Raw genomic sequence first — 19190 nt, forward strand, 5'->3', positions numbered from 1 at the left:
ATTTTGATTGATTTGAATGAACTTATTTTTACCATAAGGAAATAAAAAGTTATTTTTATTTATTTTTTCCTTATCAATAAATTATTTGTTGACATTCCAACCTGTCCGTGCTTGTCCTTTCCTTCCATTGATCCAGCATTGTCCGAACCTCGATAGACCGGGAGGTAATTACCAAACAAGTTGACCTGAAATAGTCGGCACGCACCAGCGGTTAAACGCTCGGCCGCCCTAATTAAGATCTAATCAAGATAAGATTGGTGCTTTGCCGAGGGCACGCTCCCTGTTCATGAAGCCACGTGACCTCAAGTTAAACAGCAAAATTAGACGGTGGACACTGGAACTCATGGTTAACTGATTGGCGTTCTTGGTTCTAAGTCAATCCACCATATCACGAAGTTAATTGTGAGCGGTGGCCCCAGGTCCGACTCTTCCGAGGACAAATGAGGATTAACCCCCTCATAATACACTCGGTACCCATGGCCGTAACAATATACATATATATATATATATATATATATATATATATATATATATATATATATATATATATATATATATATATATTTGCGGTTCTCGGAACCGCATGCCTCCAAAGCAATAGCAACCATCATATAGCGGTCCCCAGACAGTTATTCCATGAATATACGTTCAGATATTCCCTTCCCTTTTGTCTAGCCACTCTAGCGGGACAACTGGACAGTGCGTTGTATGGATCTCATAGCTAGGTCTGTTTGCACCACTCTAACTTCATTTCTACTCTTCTTTTCTGCTTATTCCTGAGGTAAATCCGAATTTGGGTCCTCGCGAAGACCGACACGTGCCGCGGCCAGGGGAGGGGAATAGGGAAGCTGCGATAACACCACACGAGCATCGACAGTGCAGCTGCGCAGATACAGTGATACTCTCGAAGGAACCTCTGCCGAAAGCTCGAGATGATCGTCTGACGTTTCCAATGATCTGGGGATGAGATTGCTGGTTGCATTGAAAAGGCATACGAATGAAAGAGGCTGCACGGATGTTGTTTTTCACAACACCGAAGCAAATGACCCAATATCGGCGAGAGCGTGGCTGGCAGCTTGGTGCCAATAACTGCATCATCAGAGGCCGATAAAAGAAAAACAACAACCATGCCACGTTGTACAGGACACAAGTGTGCAAGGTACTGGCGGCACGTTCATTGCAACCCATTTCTGGATTTAATCATATCGGCATCCTCTTTTCCCTCCATTTCTCCATCTGATACTTATACCTATATTATTTTTCATTCCAAACCTCCATTTAATGTTTATATCTGATTGTTCCCCTCAATTACTAACTAAAATCAGGGTTGGCCCTGCGCACACAATAGCAGAATGGGGCGAACGTGAGCGCTGATGACGTGGGCCATGGCGGATCCATGCATACTGTACGAAACATGCTCGATGGCAGGCGGACCTGTGCTTAGCTCATGAAACCTTATTGTCGTAATGAGCAGGGCACGGATGGCACACATCTTGTTCTGGTCTGTGCATGGGTTTACCCTCACACCTTACCGTCAGTCCTCGCTGGTGGCCGCTGGTGTTCCCCATGGACGGCGGACGTCTCCTCGCCTCTCCGCCCGGAGAAGTCGCGATGAGGCAGAGGCATGCTGTGCAGTTTAGATTGCTCGGGCCGCATGGCACATCACGGAGCAGGCATTGATCAGCGCTAATCAGGGGTGCCCATGCGGGCATGCGGGGCTGACACGACCCTCGGCCGGTCGTCGGGGCACGGTCCTGGAGATCGGTGCAAGGCAATTCATGTCATGGAGTTCGGTGCGGGGCGATTCATATCATGGGGCTCGGAGCGAGACTATTTCGCAGCTTGGAGTTATCTTGCTGGAAGTGGAGTGGGGCCGCTTCCGGCCATCACGGCTGGGCCACACAGTTGTCCGGGCCCAATAAGAGCGGCCGATACGGGTGACGACACATTGCTTCGGGGTAATGCCCCCACCCTGCACCCCAGGGTTTATAAAGGACGGGTGGCGAGGTCGTCCGTAGTTCCGGTATTGGTGTCTTGCCCATCGCTGCTGTTGGCTCGTCCTGTTTTCTGCTCAGCCTGGGATCGATCTCTCTGCCCATCTGCTAACTCTACCTTCTTCACCTGCCCGTATTCGCCCACTCGCTCTTGACTGCGCCTTCTACTCCCGTCATTCTATCATAATCGCCTGCGACTCCGCCTCCACTTCTTCGCCCACACGTCACTGACTCCACCCACTTGCCTGGTCCTGTCTACCACTCCGCGCACTCGCTCTCGACTCCGCTTTTTCCACCCATTCGGCTCCCGACTCTGCCTTCTTCACCCAAGTCCCTCCCTTCACGCTCGACGGTCGCGTCTCATTCTCGGGACCGACGCTAGCTGCACGAAGTGTCACGAAGCAAGAGACGGCGTGCCAGCTGTCAGGGAGGCATCGCCCCAGGGAGCATCCCCGCAAAACATATTGGTGGCGCAATCGGGCAATCATGCAAGGTCTTGAGAGACCGTAAGCCTCATCACCTCTCCTCCTCCTTCTCTTCATGAACTCCTCTTCATCGGGTTTTGTGTGTGTGTGTGCGTTTGTCTTGATGCCTGTCCTCGTTTAAGTTAACATTGTACAATAATTATATTGGGATAACTCTGCTCTGTGTCTGCTTTTGTAAGTTGCTTGTATACTGTCACACCTCACGCTTCTTTCTATTCCTGCATTACACACAACAATAAAACCATTCACTGTGCCACATATCTTTCCTCACCTGCTTGTAAATAAATTATTATTAGAAATGTTCCCAGCTCGTTTTCGTCTTTTCTTTCATTGATCCAGCATAGTCCGAATCCTAACTTAGCCAGGACTTTATTCCCAACGATCCGTTCCTTTTAGCCGTTACGTCCTTGCCAGTGTCGCTCGGCTGCATCCGATCCGGTAAAGTGATCCAGTCTGGTAAAGTGATCAGGTTCGGACAAGGGTACCGAGGGCGTGTTCCCTGGAAAATAAATCACATGATTAATGAGGTAACCCGGATAACCCATAGATGGGAGGACCCAAGGTCACGCGGTTGAGTTATTGGCGTTCACGGTCAGTTAACTACCCGCCGCGTCATGGAATTATCCGTGTGCGACGCCTGCAATTCCGGGGAGTCTGGTGGGAAGCCGAGATAGCTTCCCCCCACCCCCCCCCCGGTGGTCTTCTCACCCGACCCCCGGCCCACAACAATATATACATACATAGATATAAATCTGCACACACACACACACACATACACATATACATTTTTATATATTGGCATTTTAAATCTGTATGTCTGTCCAATGGTAGTTACCCCATCATATTGCATTCCGTTGGAATTCTCTTGGCAAATGGAGATGCAAGAAAATATTTTTGAACCTACAGGGTGCCCATCCTGCGCATGCTGTTATTTTATATTCAAAATTGGAAATGTTGTATTCATAATAAGATGATCATTTTACTATTGCCTGCTAAATTATATGTGATGAATTAATTGGAATTATACTTAGTAACTGGCTCTCCTTTTCTAAGTACACACACACACACACACACACACACACACACACACACACACACACACACACACACACACACACACACACACACACACACACACACACACGATCGTGTCTCGAAATGAGAGAACATTTACCTGCGGCTGGCCGAGATTATACAGGAAATCTACAAGATGAAATGTTGTGTAAAATAAGTAATTTTACGTACCACACAGCCCTTCAGTGTTTCCATTAAACACAGTATACGGCAAATCAATGCTGAAACTTTTGCCCATAAGCATGATGGAAGCCTTAATCTCAGGGATGTTGATATAATGGGCATTATTCTTCGTGAAACCCACAAAGCCGTCCTCATTAAAAGGCATCTTCAGAATCTCCTCTTGGTTTTTTTGGAACTGCGGGGAGGAGAAGTCGGTTTAGTAAAGTACATCATAAAAGATATGGTCTACAATAACGTATCGGCAAGAATATAATGTGCAGAACAAACTTCCAACTCACCCGCGTCTCTCCAGATGATAGAATCATAGCTTTCATCGAATTTCCCCCGAAGTTGACCGTAAGGCCTCCGGAGCAGACAGTGGTTCGTGCGTCGCAGTAATAATTATTCATTTCCACGGAAAAGTCATACACGCTATCAATCTCCTGCACCAATATGTATGAGCAGGGGTTACCAGGATAATCGAAGATAACACCATCAAAGGTTTTCATTTGTGAGTTCTCGGTACTGATGCAGGAACCTGGTGGAGGAAGGGACGACTTGTTTAAGTTCAAGTAACAGGGAGAAGGATGCAGTCCACACTGCACTATAATATTGTTACGAATTTGGAATTCGATCGCACTCAATATACAGGTTCTTTTAGCTCAGATATGTCGATAAGTGCATGTTCTATAGATAGCTTACCTTCCATTGTTTAATGGGCAGAAATCGATTAAGTGTGCTGCGATTCAATTTAATAGTTAGGGAGCGATCACAACACAAAGGAAGACGCCCCTCCCCCTCTTCTGGGAAGAGGAAGAAAAGCCCTCCCATCCCGTGATTCATGACGTAAGCAACTCCCTCCCACCCGCGGTTGGGCGGGGGATGGAGCACGAGGACGAGTCATGCCGGGAGTGGGGGAGGGGGCCGATAAGAATAAAAAAAGAGACCCTCTGCTTTGTTCGGGCGGGCAGTAAGCTTTTGCTTCGGCTTGGCTCGGGTTAGGGTCGAGGCTTTTTGAAGGCTTTTCAGCAGGCCTTCGGGTTCTGCTTGGCTTGGCTGGTTCAGTAAGCTTCGGCTTCTGCTTGGCGAGGGTTGAGGCTTTTTGAAGGCTTTTTGCTTCGGCTTGGCTTTTCAGCAGGCCTTTGGGTTCTGCTTGGCTTTGTTCGCTTTTTGGGCTCTGGCTTGGTTCGTTGAAGAGAGTCGGCTGCTTTGTTCATCGGGAGAGAGTTGAGCTGGTTGCTGGGCTCAAGCTGCTGATGGTTGCTTCTTGTTCTTGGTTCGTGTTGTGAGAGGCTTTGTTCATCAGAAGAGAGTTGAGCTGGTTGCTCGGCTTGGAGCTCTTTGTTGTCCGCTTGGCTCCCGGCTTGGTGCGACTCCTTGGCCTCATCTTGGAGGTGGTTATTGGAGGAAGCGACGCTTTGATGGGAAGGATCGGTGCCTCGTCTCACCAGCACGTGTTGGGAAGTGCGAGAGGATTCGCTGGAGCTCAGGAAGGATCGCGGCTCACGGCGATTGGATTCAGCTCGCTCTCGCTGGAGCCCAGGTCCGAGCAGCTTGAAGACCACATGAGGTAGAGAGGTTCGAGATAGGTTCTGGGTTTCAGCTCATCTGTCCTCCGAGTTAAAGTCCTTATTAAAGGCATCAGCCACCATTTCTTGGGTGTTCAAGTTCAAGTAGCAGTAGTGTATGGTGAAATACTTCTTGGGTGTGTGTGTGCGTACGACTGTTTGTGGGCCTGTCTAATAAGTAGGACACTGTTAAGTGCCTGTGTTGTATTTGCTTTACATTTAATAATAGAACTCGGCTGTAGGTTTTTGCTCGTGTCTTTTTCCCCATCCCCCCATTCACTGCATGCCTGTGTATGGAAATAAATGTTCCCCATTGTTAAATGTCACCTGCTCGTTGCGTCCCATCCTCACATTGACTGCAATGGAGTGTTCGGAATGTTAGCTGTTTTTTAACACCGATAACATAATCGGGTCCGATGGGGCTTGGCGATATATAACCGCTCGGCAATTGCAAACGGAACAAGCTGCTTAAGCGGCTCGTTTTTGTGCAGGCTCTGTTGAGGTGTAGATCCCCGTCATTTCTGTCTGTGCGAATAGTTAGGTATATCGACAATTCGGCGATTGACCCTGTAGCGCGTGGACAGAAGAGTTGGCTGATTTATGGTGCGGTTAACAACACCCGTAACTGGGTTTCGGCGTTGATCCGGAAGCTATGACTGGATTGCGCGTTCGGTGGACGCGCGGCCTGGATTGGGTTAAAAAGGTCGTGCGCACTCCAAACGGGCGAGAATCATCAACAATATACAAACAGTGCCTTTGGTGAATAGATTTTTTTTTTTACTTATTCACGAGATCTAGGCTGATTGAAAAGGAAGGTGAAAGACTATGAACTGACAATATGGTGGTGGGGCAACTATTCAACACAATAACCAGGAGAATGAACAAGCAGGAGAGAAGAGAGAGAAGAGAGAAAGAGAGAAAGAGAGAAGAGAGAAAGAGAGAAAGAGACAGAGGGAGAGATGAAGGAAGGAAGGAAACAGTAAACTACAAATAAGAGGTTGGGTTAAGAAGAGTACCTTCTTGGGAGTACCTTTGGGAAAGATTGGGAGTACCTTTGGCGAATGGGTAAATGTACAGGGAGTGGAGCTCAGCTGCATATAAGCATTCAGGGTGGGATATCTCTTTGCAAAGTCTCTCAAAGTGTGCAGGCCATCGTGTATGAAACAAAAGTTACGTAAAACCACAAGAGACAGGCTGTATGCAACAAGTGATCCACTATGTGCCCACCATTGGATAAAATTTCCGAATTTTGTTGTAGTCTCTTTTGAACCTGTGCTCTTACATTTAATCGGCATACCAAACTTTACAAAAGTAGACACTCATTGTGCAGTCATGATGTGGGACACTCAATCATTGAAAAACACACTTACATCCGCATTGCCACTGGAAGCAGCAGCCATCAGCATCCAACACCTTTGTGGCTTTCTTTCCAGAGGCACATGGAGTCTCCACCACGTCGGCACAGGACTTTGGTATCACTGAAACTTCCTTGCCGTTGCCAATGCAAGTGTAGGTATTACAGTTCTCAGTCCATGTTTCTCCAGCCTGCAGGGTGAAGAAGAACCAAAGTCAGTGCAAACATGTTGTTCTTTTAATCGCAAATATAAGTAATGGGGTATTTGAGTACACCATTGCCGGGTTTCTGTGCTTTGACTTTAAATGAGTCCCAAAGTTGGTCGAGATGCTGCACATGAATACAGCATCTCAACCAAACATTCCCACCTGTTAGACAGGATGTTTAGCAGTAGTGTATGGTTAAATACTTCTTGACTTCCATTTTCGCATTGCTCCACATGTTTGTCAAATCTGCAGCTGCTCCCCCCTCCTCAATAAGAGCTAAGTTTTCCAAACCTGATCCATCGTGTTCTTCTGTTATGTGTTTGTCACTGTGCTGCTGTTTGTGTTTTCCTCCAATTTTCCAAGTTAAATCGTACCTTGTGCTATAATGTCAAATTTGTTTTTTTCTGCAGCCCAGGTCTACTCCTCGGATAACTGGGAGCAAAATTGTCTTGGTTTGCAGCTGTTTTATCTTTCTACTTCTTTTGTTTCCAATTTTTTTTGTCCTTTATGCTCCTTCAACATTATCCTGTTCCCCCTCCTCACTTCAAACAAAAAAATGTTTTAAATTCCAAAACACTATCTCATTCTGCCTTCGACTTGTACTTCTTGTACCTCATTCTTTATTGCTCCTTTTCCTCAATATCTCCAAACTGAATCTTCATTGAAGGAAATGCTTTTTTCTTCCTTGAAAATACTTTGAAAGCATTTTAAAATGTTTCACTTACTTATTTATCTGTCATGAATATGCCACGTGTTCTTCTTCTTTATCATTATCTATCCCTCTTCCTCTTCGTTTGGCATATTTTACAAACCTGTCTCTCACCTAAGTACTCGGTCCATCAACCCTCCTCCCATTCTTACAGCATGACCATTTTCCATGTCTTCAACATAAATTCCTTCCACCCATCCCATGATCTTTATCTCCGAATGTCAAATTTGGGAATCTTGAGATGGGCCGTTTGCAGAGGTTGTCTGTTCATGACAATCAAATCCCCCACACGTTCTTTTACTGTGTCAAACACATCCATGTTCATCACCTTCCCCACATCTCCGACAAGCATGCGTCCTTCCGAACCCAGCTCTTCTATGTGTACACCTCTTCAGCATCCCTCCACTTAATGTCCCCTATTTCTGCATCATACCTCACCCCACCCCCTCACCCTACCGCTCAAAACTTCCCCCTCAACTTGCTGCTTAAAACCTCCCTCCCCCCCCTTTTCCTACCTGCCACCCAGCCTTCCTCTTGTCCCTTTTCATCTCAGCACTCTCCTCGTCCCACCCCATCTCAGCTGCCCACTCATTTGGCACCCTCCCATCTCATCCATGCATCCCGCATCCTACCCCCAGTCCCTCATCCTCCCAGCCTCCCCCATCATGCACCATCTCCTGTGCTGTCCCACACTGTGTGGACTTCAAACATCCGATGACTCCACTCCAACATGACAGATCTCTTAATCCAGGGCTCTTCTCATAAACTGGAGGTTATTTGTTCAACAGAATCTTTCCTCAAACAGGATATCCCTGACTCCTCAGTATCTCTCCCTGGCAATTCTCTTCTGATTTGAAAAGCCTGAAACCCACCCTGGCAGTGGAGTTGCACTTACATCAATAAATACATTTCGCACTGTCCATGCACTGATCTTACACCTCCCAACTCGAGTACCATTGGCTGTGACTTGCCCTCCGCTCACACCTCTTTGTGTGTTGCACCTTCCTCCAAACAGTGAAGACACCATCAATATCTCTCTCAGACAACATGGACAAACTTTTATCCACTCATCCCAACTCTCTTCCTCATATGTGGCAATTTCAATTGTGACAATACAAATTAGCTGGATATTCGTCACTCTCTCACCAAGGCACTTCAGCAAATGACTTCTGTGACTCCAAGGAACTGACTCAATCTGTGAACTTTCAAACCCAGATTTCTTCCAATGGCAAATTTTCCTTTCTTGACTTGATGATGACAAACTTCCACGCAAATGTATCCTCCTCTTCCTATGCTCCAATTGGTTCATCTGCTCATATGCTTCTAAAAAAATCAAAATCTCTCTGGCTATTCTCAGAGAGCTGCCTCAGCACAAGTGAGTCTGGCAGTTCACTCAGGCAGATTGGCAAAAATTGCAAGCAGCCATCTCAATTCAGTACTGGTCTCGGATATCTACTGCCACTGATATTAAGTAATCCTAGGAATTCTTCCATAGAAACCTGCTCTTTCTTATGTACGGATTCATCCCATCTTATCTTCAATTATCCCACCCTTATTCCCCCCCCCCCCCAATGGAAGACTGAGTGCTGTGGTGATGCAGTTGCTCTGAAGCAACCTACCTTCTCTTCCTGGAAAGCAAACCCAACCGAAGGTAATTTCAGATAATTCCACAAGGCCCACAACAAGTGTGTTCTACTTTCAGGAGAGCCAGAAAACAATATCTGTCCAACCTGCCCAATATTGAACTTTCAAACTTGTCTCCCTCTTCTAAGACTTGGTGCGACCTGGTTAAGTCTGTCTCTGGTGCATGCTCCCCCTCCATCCCCTCCGTCACTTCAAATGGTACCACAAACTCTGCTCATGAGAAGGCAGAATGCCTCAATTCTGTGCTTGCTTCCAAATATTGTATCCCCAACCCCTCGCTCTCCGTATCCAGCCTACCCAGTCATACCCAATGGCTCATGCATCACGTGTCTTTTGTACTTGAGAAGGTGGATAGGTTTCTGGCAAGCCTAGACTCTGATTCAGTAACTGCACCAGACAGCATCGCTCACGCGTCCTAAAAAACCTGCTTTATTGCTCTTGCACGTCCTCTCTCTGCTCTTTTCAGCATATCATTTGCCCTAGGTCATCTTCCATTTACTTGAAGATCAGCCAAAATCACCACATTACATGAAAATGGGCAAAACCCGATCCCCTTAACTACAGATCCATTAGCTTACTTCCAATCATCAGCAATATCGTGGAATCCATCATTGCAGTTGATATGAAATCCTTCCTTTTCTCCAATGACCTCATCTCAGATCACCAATTCAGATCAGACTACATCACTCCACCTGGGACATGCTGCTTCTACTCTCCCAACAATGGATGGAGGCCCTCAATATCAGACATAAAATCAGGACCGTCTCTCTGGACATATCTCGACCTTTCAATACTGTCTGGCACTCCGCATTGCTCTCAAAACTTGCTGCTTATGGCATCCAAGGCCAACTCCATACATGACTTCCTCTACTGTCATAGTCAATGTGTGGCTCTCCTTTTCATGTTAAGTCGGTTGGGCAAATGCCTAGAACTGGAGTGCCCTTAGGCAGTGTTCTGGGCCCAGTCCCATTCCTAATCTTCATTAATGATCTCTCTGAATCTCTGGAAAATCCCCTTTATCTATTCTCTGATGACTCCATCCTCTGGCGTGACATGTCTCATTCTTCAGAAAGGTATGCAGCAGCCTCTTCCCTCTCTTCAGACTTTGACAAAAAGCACAAGTTGGTCAAACACTTGGAATATTTTTTCAAGATCATTGGAATCTCTTGTGATGAGGCCGAGTTCATGGGCCTATCACTTTCCTAACACAGACAGGTCGGTGTCTCTGTCTGTGTCCGTGTCCGTGTCTGTGTCTCTCTCTCTCTCTCTCTCTCTCTCTCTCTCTCTCTCTCTCTCTCTCTCTCTCTCTCTCTCTCTCTCTCTCTCTTTCTTTCTCTCTCTTTCTCTCTCTCTCTCTCTCCCTCCCTCCCTCTCTCTCTCTCTCTGTCTCTGTGTGTCTCTCTCTCTTCCACTGCTTCCTTTCTGTTGCTGCACCCTCTTCTCTTTTTCTGCTTTATCCCATGGATGATAGTTGGAGTAATACACTGATTGAAACCTTTCCTTTCCTTTTCAGACATATTGGTCAGACATACCTCTCATGATGTTACTGAGTTTCCATGTTGTCTCCATCCATGTTTGATTCTTCTCTTTCCTGCTTGATATTCATTTTTTCCCCCTTGAGGCTAAAGCTTTGCCCGAGGTGTATTCCTTTACTTCTTTCTTTTCATCTTTTTCTCTTTTCTATTCTTCTTCTGGTTTCAATTTTCTCTTAGCTTTCTTTAACGACAACAATGTCATCTGCAAATCTTAGATGGATGAACTTTCCTCCATTAATGTTGACACCATCATCTTCCCACTGAAGTGATTGAAATATATACTCCAGACAGGTATTGAGTAATTTAGGTGAGATCGTTTCACCTTGTCTTACTCCTTTTTGAGCTGATCTAATTTCTACTTCCTCTGTGCAGCGTCAAAGGAAGTGGAAAGAAGTGGTAACGTCAACAACATATTAAAGTGTTTAATAACTCGACGTGGTATCTCTTCATTTGTTGATCGTTATTGAACATCGGAATATGTTAAGTGAAATTGTGGTCTTGCAAAGTATCTCTTAGAATATTGAAAAAAGGATAAGAATGAAGTATAAAAGACACCCTCCCCCCTCCCTCCTCCAACCCAAATTCCAGCTAAATAAACTGATGAAAACAACTTTTAGTTTTATGTTACCCTTAATCCATTAATTCAACAATAAAAAATAGGACCACAGGTCATGAAGCTCACCTTGATCAGGAGCAAGTCAATGACGTTAGAAAATATCGAAATTTTGTTCACGTGGAGAATCTGGTCACGTGATTGGTAAAATGGAAGCCCTCTCGATGCTGATTACAGCGACACATTTTTACAGGTTACAGGTCATGTTTTTGTGAGGGCATGGCTGTGCTGCTGATGCAATGCCCCTGCAGATTAGTGTAGGAATTTTCTTAATAGCATTTTAGGCCTGATTTCAAACTGTTAATGAGCGCAGGTTTTGATGCTATCAATATACCTTCGTTAGGTATCAGATATGAAGCTTGTGGCCAAGTTTCATCAAAATTGTGCATTTGATTCAAGTAATAACGGCTGAAGTGTTTACAGATTCACTGACTGACTGACTTACCTAAGGACACTGCTCGATCGCATAAGCTTACCAGACTAAAGTCCAGGTGAGCTAATAATGTTGTGAGAAACAAAAAAAATAATGGGAGGCAAATCACAATAAAAAGTGCACTCTTCCGTTGCTGTATGACCTTGATTACCATTTCATGACTTGACGTGACCTTTTTTTACTCCTTATGCACTTGGCGAACATACATGCACAAACTGCCCCTCTGGGTTATTCGCATTTCTTTCCGGAATTTTGCAGCTGTTATGAACTCTCATGGCTTTCTCACATAATCACATATCGTCGTGTCACATCAAATGATCAAGTTTGCATCTTTCATGGTATAATCCATTCTGAGAAATCAATCTAATTCGATAAATTTATGAAGGTTGTTCAGAACCTTTCTGCAAGCATAAAAGAAAAACACCAAAACCAACAGTTAACTTTAAACTTGAAAGCCCTTACTTGTGTGTTTTTAGTCCCCTACCGGTTTCACCAGAGGGGACAATAGGTTTGCTCTCTGTCTGTCTGTCCGTCGGTTCCACTTGTAGTGGAACCTTTTTTCCACCATTTTCCCCATACCCTTTAACATATTCAACTGAAATTTGGTACACGGCTTTATTATGATAGGTTACATAACAAGTTCGTGTTTCAGGGTGTTTTATCAATTTTTCACAGATTTATGCCCTTTTTAAACTTAGAAAATATCACATATCAAACATTATACAAGTGTCAATGTTCAGCAGCCCTGACTCTAACCCACTACTTTACAACCATTGGCTGGACAGCTGGCCTGACTCCACCCCAATAAAATCATGCGCTGCCATTGCATGAAGCAGCATAAAATCGGCAGGCCTCAGACCTTAGGCCTGGGTATTAGTCCATGGCCCAGTGCAATTGGAATGACACCAGGTACATAACCACGATGTATAATACATGCAAATAAGCTGTACGCATGTTTTTGCTTGATGTATTATTTTAAATATGAAATATTCAAAGCCTAGAAATGTATGAAACATGGTAGGTCAGAAGGGTTTTTTGTTCATTTTGGTTCCGGTGTTGGCTCGTGCGTGCATTAAAGCAAAGTAATTTTTATCTCCGGTTTGTTATCCTTGTTGTCTTTATTTGTTTCTAGTCTACAAAATATATCAGTTGTGGTCAATACCACAGTGTGGTCATTCTTGCTAAACTACTGAGCAGAGCAGCTGCCCATTAAGTACTTGCTTATTAACTGATGTTATATTGTGTACTTTCAACAAGAGTATCCCAGCAGGTAGATATCGACATGTGCAGAAGACACAACCCTGTGACAGAGAACCCCCTGCTGGCACGCAAATGAAACACTAAACTGCAGGGTGACTCCGTGGAGTAATTTTTGTTTTTACTTCTTTTTTTGGTTGTCGTGATCTCTGGCTAATAGTGGAGCTTGAATATACATAATATTAATGATTAAATTATTAATCATTTCAAAATAAATGAGTGATAAAACAATTTTCGGCCATAATTCTCACTTTAATTATCCCATTTAGGCCACAGCAGTGCCAGACGAGGGGCATTCCCATAAGTTCTTGGAATGAGATACGAACAATCAGATTGAGATACCCACAATAGGTTATGGAATTGTTCAAAATATAAGTGTATGTATGACTCGTGAGAAAACATTTCTTTATTCATTACCTGTACCGTTAAAATGAAAGATATATATAACGGTGCCGTTTCTATGAGTACTGTTAGTATCTTGTACCGAGAACGTTTTGAACTCCCCTCATATTTATATATTTAGTTCTGGGACTCACCACTCGTGTTGGAACCAGTTCCGTACAGTCAATTGGTGGTTTTCCAGTAGTCGGTGGTGCTGGTGATGGTGCAGTGCTCACAGCTGGCTTGGCTGTAGTCATGCAAGGCACTTGACTGGCTGTAACCTGGCAATTTTCATTGCATTCGGCGATTCGACACAGGCCATTGACAATGGTGCTGTTGTAGATGATATCTCCTAAAAGGAAGATTAATACTGGCATTGAGGTTGTTGCCTTTGGATTAAAGATAATAAAGAGCAATGTTGCCATGGTTATCCAATGAACAAAGTTTTCAACTTATTTTCTTTTCTTACATCATGGACACAAATACATGAACTTTTTGTTTTCCTCAAGGCATTCCAAATGTGATTTGAATGAGACATAATCGTCCAAGGAATGAGAACGTTTAATATTTTAAAATACAAGTATATATAATTAGTATGAAAACGTATTTTCTGACTAACCATACGTACTTACAAATTGAGAAATAAGAAAAACCTTGGTGTTCCTGTACTTGTGAGTATCTCCTTCCGAGAACATTTTCAATGTCACTCATATACAACTTTAGAGTGAAACAAGAAGGGCACTCGGTGGGGCGCATACCTATGCCACGTAATGCCTGATCCACAAGAACATATCGGGCCCAATACATTTTTGAAATATCATGCTACACAGACAGTACTATATCGTTTTTGGCCCAATCTCTCAATGTTGAAGAATCACCTTAAAAAGTCGAGTAGTCGGATCTGGATCTTCACGAAATTCGAATCAATTCTTCCTTGTCACACAACCAACCTGTCCACCAAGTTTCGTCCGAATTCGTCCACAACTTTTTGACATATCATGTTATATATCATTTTTAGCCCAATCTTTCAATGGTGAAGAATCACTAAAAAAATTACAGAAGTCAGATTTCAAAATTTCATCTGGATCTGTCCACAATTTTTTTGAGATATCCTGTACACAAACAGACAGACAGACAGAAAAGTGTGAAAGCATAACATCCTTCACCTTCGGTGGTGGAGGTAATAAAAGACAACATTCCACCAAAACAGTGAAATAATTTCTTTTTAGGAAAACTTTTACACAAGATTCAATATCAAATGTCAAGTCTACTGCTATCAATGAAAAAACTCGTCAATCACAAAATGAATTGTTGGACCTGCAGGAGAATTCCCCTTTTGCAATCTCAATTGTTAAACTGGAAAATAGACATCATGTTATTGACCTTTCGACAGACTTAAACCTGTTTCAGACTCTAGATTTTCGAGTTAATTTAAATGTAATTAATTTCTTTGAATGTGCGTTCGTTTTATAGATATATTTATTTATTTTTGAACGAAAAAAAACTATGTCTTTGAAACAAAATAGAAAAGAAAAGTCAATTCTCGGAATTTCAAGGGTGTCAAGTGTGGGATCGCAGGATACCTTAGAAGCCTGCTCACTAACTTGGAATAGAATCCCAATCCAGCCAAGACACCAATTATTCCCACCTTGCGGGGTTGGCCGAGGGAATTTTTGGCTGGGATTCGGAGGCGAATTTGTTCAAAGTGCTGGCAATAACTAGCCCACACATCGTGAACGACACAGTGGGATATTTAATGTCCATCAACTAATACCGGCAGATGGGATACCTGGCTTAATATCCATCTGATGGAAAGCACACCCTGTGGTGCAACGCCTTCTTGCACAACAGACTCGACAGCTTCATGTCGGAATTTGCACAACCTACCTGTAAGAAAGAAATGGTTATAAAACCACATATTGGGACCAATCAGTAAAACCTGTAGTGCAAGTAGATGAGTGTGGAATATATAATGTAAGAATAAAGTTGTGCAAATTAAGTATGGGTGTGTGGGTTTAATTATTCTCAGACCATTTGCTACCACATTTGGTCTTTTTCGAACCAAAGGCTGATAGCACTGCTATTGTTTATATTTCCTGCTCGAACAGAAGCATGTCAAAAATGACGGATTGGAATTATTTTATTTGAAATATTCAAGCAGACGAGAAGATATGATGTTTCATAGCAAGAAAAAGCATTATTTTAAAGCACATGTACAAATGTGACTATTTTAACTATTTTCTTTATCTTCTGGGGCATTTCATTTCGACAGCACAGCCTGGTGAGCATGCTAACGTCTAAAGCCTTGTCCGAGCATCAGGTGTGCTTCTATTTTCTTTATTTATTCGACAACCTACTGACATAAATGAATACAAGTTTTACTCTGCACGCGTTACACGTGTGCAGTGAATGTCACCTTCCTATGCCTAGTATTTCATGTTATGTTTTTTAAAGGTTTTTTTTTTTTCACTGCCCTTGAGGCTCGGTTTGCAAGCCACCATCTACAATTCCAACAGAAGAGATATCATGACTCTTTTAAGAAAAAAGCTTTTCAGTTTTTTCAATCCTGAAACATACACCGTAATGAAGACACAGTCATGCGAAAAGAATGGCCTTTAAAACGCCACCACAATCATCCTTATAAAGGGGCACAGACAAATACAGAAAAACACAATGTGTTTCATACAAGTAGATGTACAGGACAGAAGCGCAATTGACTTCTGACTTTTGAAGAAGGGAAACAATTTGCAGTTCAGAACATCCTCAATTTTTTCACGTTGTAATGACAAACAGTTAAGATCAAAGCATCATCGTATTTTAGATCGACAATATCATCATTGTTCCTTTTTCATCATTTTAATAAAATGCACAGGACAGCTTGCAAAATTAGATAGAAAAATAAAAATCTTTCTCACCTGATCGCAAAATCTCTCCACCCGGGAGTTGGCAATAGCAAACAGCTAGAATGGGACAATAGAAGGGAGCAATTCAAAAGAAAATTAGTATTTGAGAGAAAAGATATTTTGATCGCAAATAGAAGCTTTTTTACCAATCAAATTTTATGAGGCAGCAAAAAAACACAAGAAAAAAAAACGATCAAAGATAACAAAAAGAGATATGTCAAAGGAAAAGACAGACAACACATTCAACTCAAACTGCGAACAGTGTTGGCAGAAAACACAAAAGCCAATTTCTTCCTTAAAATAGTTGTCAAAGGACATCAATAGTGAAAACAGGAAAAGCAACAAGAGAGTGAAATTATCATGAAATCAACATGTGTGAACACTCACCTTGCGTAGTTGCAGATGGAACTGTAGTTGGTGGAACAGGTGGTAAAGTTGGAGGCACTCCAGTCATTGGTGGAGCTCCTGTTTGGACTGCCGTTGTTGGAACAGGAAGTAAGGTTGTTGGCACAGGAACGGATGGAACAGGCATTGCTGTCGTTGGTGGTGGTGGAGATGGAACCATAGTTGGTGGAACAGGTGGTAAGGTGGGAGGCACTCCAGTCGTTGGTGGAGCTCCTGTTTGGACTGCCGTTGTTGGAACAGGAAGTAAGGTTGTTGGCACAGGAACGGATGGAACAGGCATTGCAGTCGTTGGTGGCGGTGGAGATGGAACCATAGTTGGTGGAACAGGTGGTAAGGTGGGAGGCACTCCAGTCGTTGGTAGAGCGACTGTTTGGACTGCCGTTGTCGGAACAGGAAGTAAGGTTGTTGGCACAGGAACGGATGGAACTGGCATTGCTGTCGTTGGTGGCGGTGGAGATGGAACCATAGTTGGTGGAACAGGTGGTAAAGTTGGAGGCACTCCAGTCGTTGGTGGAGCTACTGTTGGGACTGCTGTTGTTGGAACAGGAATTAAGGTTGTCGGCACAGGAACGGATGGAACAGGCATTGCTGTCGTTGGTGGCGGTGGAGATGGAACCATAGTTGGTGGAACGGGTGGTAAAGTTGGAGGCATTCCAGTCGTTGGTGGAGCTACTGTTGGGACTGCCGTTGTTGGAACAGGAAGTAAGGTTGTCGGCACAGGAACAGATGGAACAGGCATTGCTGTCGTTGGTGGCGGTGGAGATGGAACCATAGTTGGTGGAACAGGTGGTAAAGTTGGAGGTACTCCAGTCGTTGGTGGAGCTACTGTTTGGACTGCCGTTGTTGGAACAGGAAGTACGGTTGTCGGCACAGGAACGGATGGAACAGGCATTGCTGTCGTTGCTGGCGGTGGAGATGGAACCATAGTTGGTGGAACAGGTGGTAAAGTTGGAGGCACTCCAGTCGTTGGTGGAGCTACTGTTGGTACTGCTGTTGTTGGAACAGGAATTAAGGTTGGCGGCACAGGAACGGATGGAACAGGCATTGCTGTCGTTGGTGGCGGTGGAGATGGCACCATAGTTGGTGGAACAGGTGGTAAAGTTGGAGGCACTCCAGTCGTTGGTGGAGCTACTGTTTGGACTGCCATTGTTGGAACAGGAAGTACGGTTGTTGGCACAGGAACGGATGGACCAGGCATTGCTGTTGTTGCTGGTGGTGGAGATGGAACCATAGTTGGTGGAACAGGTGGTAAAGTTGGAGGCATTCCAGTCGTTGGTGGAGCTACTGTTGGGACTGCTGTTGTTGGAACAGGAAGTGAGGTTGGCGGCACAGGAACGGATGGAACAGGCATTGCTGTCGTTGGTGGCGGTGGAGATGGAACTATAGTTGGTGGAACAGGTGGTAAAGTTGGAGGCACTCCAGTCGTTGGTGGAGCTCCTGTTGGGACTGCTGTTGTTGGAACAGGAATTATGGTTGTCGGCACAGGAACGGATGGAACAGGCATTGCTGTCGTTGGTGGCGGTGGAGATGGAACCATAGTTGGTGGAACAGGTGGTAAAGGTGGAGGCACTCCAGTCGTTGGTGGAGCTCCTGTTTGGACTGCCGTTGTTGGAACAGGAAGTAAGGTTGTTGGCACAGGAACGGATGGAACAGGCATTGCTGTCGTTGGTGGCGGTGGAGATGGAACCATAGTTGGTGGAACAGGTGGTAAAGTTGGAGGCACTCCAGTCGTTGGTGGAGCTCCTGTTTGGACTGGCGTTGTTGGAACAGGAAGTAAGGTTGTTGGCACAGGAACGGATGGAACAGGCATTGCTGTCGTTGGTGGCGGTGGAGATGGAACTATAGTTGGTGGAGCAGGTGGTAAGGTGGGAGGCATTCCAGTCGTTGGTGGAGCGACTGTTTGGACTGCCGTTGTTGGAACAGGAAGTAAGGTTGTTGGCACAGGAACGGATGGAACAGGCATTGCTGTCGTTGCTGGCGGTGGAGATGGAACCATAGTTGGTGGAACAGGTGGTAAAGTTGGAGGCACTCCAGTCGTTGGTGGAGCGACTGTTTGGACTGCCGTTGTTGGAACAGGAAGTAAGGTTGTTGGCACAGGAACGGATGGAACAGGCATTGCTGTCGTTGGTGGCGGTGGAGATGGAACCATAGTTGGTGGAACAGGTGGTAAAGTTGGAGGCACTCCAGTCGTTGGTGGCGCTACTGTTGGGACTGCTGTTGTTGGAACAGGAATTAAGGTTGTCGGCACAGGAACGGATGGAACAGGCATTGCTGTCGTTGGTGGCGGTGGAGATGGAACCATAGTTGGTGGAACAGGTGGTAAAGTTGGAGGTACTCCAGTCGTTGGTGGAGCTACTGTTTGGACTGCCGTTGTTGGAACAGGAAGTACGGTTGTCGGCACAGGAACGGATGGAACAGGCATTGCTGTCGTTGCTGGCGGTGGAGATGGAACCATAGTTGGTGGAAC

At 44.6% G+C, this 19190-nt stretch overlaps 1 protein-coding gene across 1 annotated transcript in view; it reads right to left on the reverse strand.

Moving 5' to 3' along the window:
- LOC147009641 (mucin-5B-like) overlaps positions 1-19190 on the reverse strand; it is a 114405-nt gene that overhangs the window by 22084 nt on the left and 73131 nt on the right. The window contains exons 26-31 of the mRNA XM_085861199.1: positions 16706-18364; positions 16331-16375; positions 13571-13767; positions 6654-6828; positions 4015-4253; positions 3725-3911 (exon numbers count right to left, since the gene is read on the reverse strand). Coding sequence (XP_085717325.1) covers positions 3725-3911; positions 4015-4253; positions 6654-6828; positions 13571-13767; positions 16331-16375; positions 16706-18364 — 2502 coding nt within the window. The remainder of the gene's footprint in view (positions 1-3724; positions 3912-4014; positions 4254-6653; positions 6829-13570; positions 13768-16330; positions 16376-16705; positions 18365-19190) is intronic.

Source organism: Eptatretus burgeri, chromosome 17 (genome assembly GCF_056783735.1).
Source record: "Eptatretus burgeri isolate ZD-2024b chromosome 17, Ebu_testis_v1, whole genome shotgun sequence".
NCBI lineage: Eukaryota > Metazoa > Chordata > Myxini > Myxiniformes > Myxinidae > Eptatretus > Eptatretus burgeri.